At 42.0% G+C, this 5741-nt stretch overlaps 1 protein-coding gene across 1 annotated transcript; it reads left to right on the top strand.

Annotated features, from left to right (window-relative positions):
- The first annotated feature begins 1992 nt into the window (after positions 1–1992).
- LOC131303951 (putative receptor-like protein kinase At3g47110) lies at positions 1993–4384 on the top strand. The gene is made up of 2 exons (XM_058331023.1): positions 1993–4166; positions 4244–4384. Exon 1 carries the CDS (start codon positions 2197–2199, stop codon positions 3361–3363), a length of 1167 nt encoding a protein of 388 aa, XP_058187006.1. The 5' UTR covers positions 1993–2196; the 3' UTR covers positions 3364–4166; positions 4244–4384.
- Positions 4385–5741: the final 1357 nt, after the last annotated feature.

Here is a 5741-nt window from a genome sequence, read left to right as displayed (position 1 = left end):
TTTCTTTTCTACTCATCTACTTTATGCTTCAAATATCGAAATTGCATGATTAACTTGGCTAATCCTTGAATGCCCATATTCCAATACAACAATTGCATTATAAAATCCATTTTGTTTTGAATCTAGATTCACAGATTGATTGTAATTTCGCTCACTGGTTTTGTGCTCTCTTCTGCTTTGAGCTAGCTCCATGCAGTGATTAAGGTGCTAAAGTTTTAATTAAGAGAAAAGGGTGCTAAAGTTTGTTGACACACGTAAAGAGTCTTTTATATATTGAATTTCTTACCATTCTAAGGTGCTAATCTAACTATTAATATGTGTGTGTGTGTGCCCGCGCGCGGGCAAGGATTATAGACCCTTATTCATACTCTTAATGAGTTTATCCTTTTCGATCATTCAATTGACTCTTCTATTTTCGGTAGGAAGTAGTTTGAGGTGCAGAATGAAACCTAAAATACATACGCGGGATTCTATTATAGTAAGAAAGGGCTCAAAAGGTCTACTTGCAGTTGCAGGCCTTGCCTTGGGCTGGCCTGAGAATGTAAATTGGTCTAGTCTTCCAATCAAAAGTTTGGAGTCAGGACACTGGTTGAAATGGCATATTCATAACACAAAATGTACACAAGTTCTTTATCGGTGCAGACGAAGGATATTCCTGTAATTAGAACAAAATTGTGCCAGCTACTGCTAGAGATTTTGTACAAACAAACCATTCAGCTTATTATAATGGTCAATGTTTAGGAGCAAACAAACTGATCAAAAGACATCCCTTCTTGTTCCGAATCAAGTATTCGTCACAGAAACCCAAAATCTGACAAACACACGATAGGCTTATACGAAGGAGTGTACGTTAGGATCTAAAAATCGAAAAAAAATAGACTTTTTCAGAAAAGCCTCTGGTGCATAGCTTCCTAGATTGCTTCCCTAGATTGAAGCTCTCTCTTTTTGTTACCACAAAGCATACCAGGCAACGGCATTGACCAAACAAGCAACTGTGGAGCAGATTGACTCGGTAGCCGAGTACATTTTTCACCGAGCTACTAAGCCAGTGTTTTTGTGATTCTCCTATGTTGACAAAATACAAAGGGCGAGAGAATAGTGTTTTCCGCCATGATACAACATACAGTAATACTATATATTCCTGTGACACCATAGAAAAGTCTACAAAAGAAAATGATTGCCGTAGAATTAAGTCTCGACCCTCTTGAATGGTTGGAGTAGCTCCAAATCCTTCTTTGAATTTTGTCATTTCTCCAAGTCAAGTCACAACCACTGAGATACAGTTTTGCACATAAAAAGAGACTAAAGGAAAGCATGCCCCACAAATAAACTACTCATTCAATTCATACCTCAAATGTCATGAGCAGTCATTCCAAACCCCCACAAGAATAGTGAAAACAACAACTGCTTTAAGGTGAGTTGGTTAGCACCTGATCCAATAGAGAGATCTGGAGTCGAAGAATTCTTTCTGGGTCAATGTAGTAAAAATTGAACTAGGCAGTAGTTGTGAAATGGTAAATTGCAACTTGTACACCTATAGGATCTCCCAGGAATCTGTATTTCCAACTCAATTAAAAGATAAACATTATACCTTGTAAATTAACAAGAAAATGAAGGCTCCTGGAAATTGAAGGTAAAGTCTTTGGCTGTCATCTCAAGGAAATGCAGGTCAGGTCTTTGTTGGCGGCTGGCCCTTCCCAGTCTGATCTTAATTGCGTAGCTGGCTCATACTTCCTAAGTTTCAAGCTCAAAACCTCGTATCAATTCTTATGAGATTAGTCCATATGGTGGAATCGATCTCCATGGATTAGTAGAGGTGCACAAGCTGGCCCTGACATGAAACCAATATGTGCTAATAACATGGGTTAACAATATCTTAATGTCAATGCAGTGCACGTCATCGGGGTATATGTTTGTCAAAAAAAAAAAAAAACGATGATTTGAATCTAGAGGTCAAGAAAAATAACTGTAAAAAAGCAATTTAAGTGGTTTTCAAGAGCATAAACAAATTAGATAATACAGATCCTTGATATTTAACAAAAATCCAATTTTATGATACTAATAACACTCAGAAACAATAAGAATACAAGTAAAAAAGTAAAGTAGAGGAGGAGACTATAAATATACTTGCACTATAAATCAGTGTTGACATGCCTTGAAGGGAGCAACATTTTTGTTCTTCGTTCAAATCTCCCTATGTTTAGAATTCTCAAGTTGATGACGTTGATCTCGTCATCTCTGTTACTTCACAAGATGAAGCTACTCAGCTTGGTGTTATTTTTCACCACTGGCACAAAAGTAGCTTGTAGATTGAGCAACGAGATGGATCGATTAGCATTGCTTTCATTCAAGGAACTTATAGCCGAGGATCCGCTTGGCTCATTAATTTCCTGGAATAATTCCTTTCATTTCTGCGAATGGAACGGAGTAACATGCAGTCGCAAGCATAAGAGAGTAGTGGTTTTGGACCTGAGGAGCAAAAGTCTGAGGGGAACCATGTCACCTTTCTTTGGAAATCTCTCTTTCCTCAGATCCCTTTACCTCCAGGACAACAACTTCCAAGGAAAACTCCCCCAGGAGGTCAGCCGCTTGTCCAGGTTGCAACATCTGAATTTCAGTACCAATTCTCTTCAAGGGGTAATTCCAACCAATTTGTCAAACTACCTCAGTAGCATTGATTTATCGTATAATGATCTAGTTGGCAAAATTCCAGCCTCGTTTAGTTCTCTCTCCGAGCTCACTTGTCTTGACCTTTTCACCAACAATCTCGTCGGAGGGATTCCGCCATTTCTTGGTAACCTCTCTCTTCTCCGAACAGTTGATTTGGGACTGAATAGTATCACAGGAACTATTCCACATTCAATCGGTCTGCTTCCTAACCTTCGGGTATTTAGCATTGGAATGAATACATTGTCAGGTACTGTCCCTCCCGCACTTTATAATATCTCAACTCTTATGCACCTATTCATTTTAATAAACCAACTTACCGGCAGTTTACCCCAAGATATTGGCCTCACACTCCCTAACCTGCAAAGTATAGTCGTTGGGGAAAACCTCTTGTCGGGAACCTTTCCAGTGTCTCTTTCTAATGCATCTAGAATGAAAATGCTTGATGTATCAGCTAGCAACCTCTTAGGGCCAGTTCCCTTTGACCTAGGGAGAATGATGAAGGATCTAACGAGGCTATGTCTGGGTGTAAACCATTTCGGCTCCGGGAATGCTAACGACTTGAGGTTCATCAATTTGTTAACCAACTGCAGCAAGCTACAAAAATTTGATTTCGATGAAAATGGTTTTGGTGGCGTTTTACCCACTTCCATAGCCAATCTCTCGAGTCACCTTGATGAGTTTCTAGCTGGATGAAACCAGCTAGTTGGAAACATTCCCCCGGGAATTTCCACCTTCGTCAACTTAGCTAACTTTGGTTTGGAACAAAACCTTTTTTCAGGTGTCATCCCTGTTAGAATATTGTTAGGCTTATGTTAGTCCCACATTGGTTAATTGAGTCATTGTAATAAGTATCTCATAATATAAATAAAATCAGTATGTGTTAGGGTTATTTTAACACCCTATACACTTTCTCATATCTCAAACAACATGGTATCAGAGCTTACCTTACAACCCAAATCTTAATCCTGATGACATCCTGCCGCCCATCACCACTACATCTGCCGTGGCCGTCGTTACCCATCCACCGTCAACCATCATCTATCATCGTTACCATCTAGAAACCATAATCGAGCCCCCACAAACCCTAATCAAGTCTGTAAGCCTGTAAACCCTAAATCGACCTTTAAAATCTCCAAATCAACTTTGGTTCGGGCTGAATCGATCAATAACAGCCCTATTCGACTTCAAAAATCTTTGAAATACCTGACCCAGTTGCCGACAGCCAAGACCCACTTACAGGTCGTTTGGATGGAGGGGATTCGAGAGAGAAGAAAGGAGAGAGTGAGGAATCTGACTCTCACCCACGTTTGGAAGAGCCATCAGGCGAGAAAGGGGTGGGGAAGGAGAGAAACCGTTTCCTCACAGGACCCCATTTCTGAATTGAGCCGGATGTGGCGCGATTTCGTGAGAAAGGAAAGGAAGGCGCGCGTGCGGGCCACGCCGGAGTTGCTCGCTCGTCGCCAGAGTTGCTAGCTTGTCGCCGGTGTTGCGAGATCGTTGCCGGAGAAAGCTTCGTCGCCGGAGTTTACAGATCTTGGTAGCCGGAGTTACAGATCTTGGTAGCCGGAGAGAGTTTCTCGCCGGAGAGGGTTTGATTTCTCCCGGTTGTTTGGGTTGCACAGTGAGAAATCACTCCCCTCTCTTCTCCTTTCTCGCCATTAATGGAGAAGTCTCCCCTTTCTTCTCGTTTCTCACCCCTCCATCCAAAGGGGCCGTTAATTTTGGTCATCATAACCCTTCGAAAACCACGATCCAATCGTTGCCGACCTCCGGCGACCCTTGCAAACCCTCTTTCCGACCCCGGCGAACCCTCCGTTCCATTCCAACCCTGCAAACCCTTAATCAACGTTGGAAACTCCATCCTTCTGCTTCGACAACCATGTTTGCATCTGTTTCGCAGCTTACCTGGACTAAATCATGTTCGAAATCCCTTACCGGACCTCGGAGTTCGTACTGCAACCCTCTGGTATCTTCGGCGCCTCTGAAATATGTCTCTGTTTTGCAATATTTTGTATCTTTGACTCTCTCTACCATGCTCTGTGAAATGGGAAGTCAATGGCCAGATTTTGTGTGTTTAATTGCACTTCCAATCCCTGCAGTTTAGGATCATTGCAGTTTTGATTGATTGGCTTATGACTATTGGTTTAGGTGGTTTTATTCTGTAGGATTTCTGTTGGTTGTGTGCTAGTCATTTACTAGTTATTGGTTATTGCTACTACATTGTTCGGTAACATGTCTGAGGAGAAAACAGGTTCAGGCCCTCTTTCTACAGTTGTTAGTACTATTTCTGGTTCTAATTCTACTGGTATTGGTAGTCTCTTTAGTGGCTCTCGGTCTCGTGAGTGGCACTCTATTACCTTCACACCATTAAATGGGGGCAATTATGTTCTTTGGGCTAAAGCTGTTGAGGTGTATTATATGGGTCAGTCAGAGGATTCTTATTTGACTGGTGAGCCTCCTGCTGCAGATGCACCCACATATGGGGCCTCGAAACCTGTTGATGCCCGTATTCGTTCAGAGTTATGGAATAGTATGACGGAACAGGTTGCTAGTACACTAATGTTTTGTGATACAGCTAGAGAGGTGTGGACACAGGCAAAAGAGTTGTATTCAGGTGTCGACAATCTCCGTCGTACGTATGATCTTCATTAGTCTTTCTTTAATATATCTCAGGGTGATGATTCTTTTGAGGATTATTATGCTAAGTTCCGGCATATTTGTAATGAGTTGGATATCTGTGAGCCACTTTCTGCTGATATTCAGGTTATACGGTGCCAATGTGAGCGCATGAGGGTTACTCATTTCTTATCTGGTGCATCATCCACTTTCAAACCTGTGGGTAATCAGATTTTGGGGGACCGTGACTTACCTCATCTCAGCGAGGTATTCAGTCGTCTCCGGCAGTCATCGTCTATTTTTGGTACATCGGCTCATAACCCTTCTGCTTTGACTTTCGTTGTTTCTGATAGCTCTGTGTTCTCAGTTAGCCGTGGCCGTGGTCGTAGCTGTGATTCTGGGTTTCGAGGTCGTGGGCGCGATTTTGGGATGAATGGTCGTGGTTTTGGTGGTCG

The sequence above is a fragment of the Rhododendron vialii genome, chromosome 10a (assembly GCF_030253575.1).
Source record: "Rhododendron vialii isolate Sample 1 chromosome 10a, ASM3025357v1".
NCBI classification, from domain to species: domain Eukaryota; kingdom Viridiplantae; phylum Streptophyta; class Magnoliopsida; order Ericales; family Ericaceae; genus Rhododendron; species Rhododendron vialii.
The sequence above is the reverse complement of the archived record's forward strand: the minus strand, read 5'-3'. Positions and strand labels throughout refer to the sequence as shown.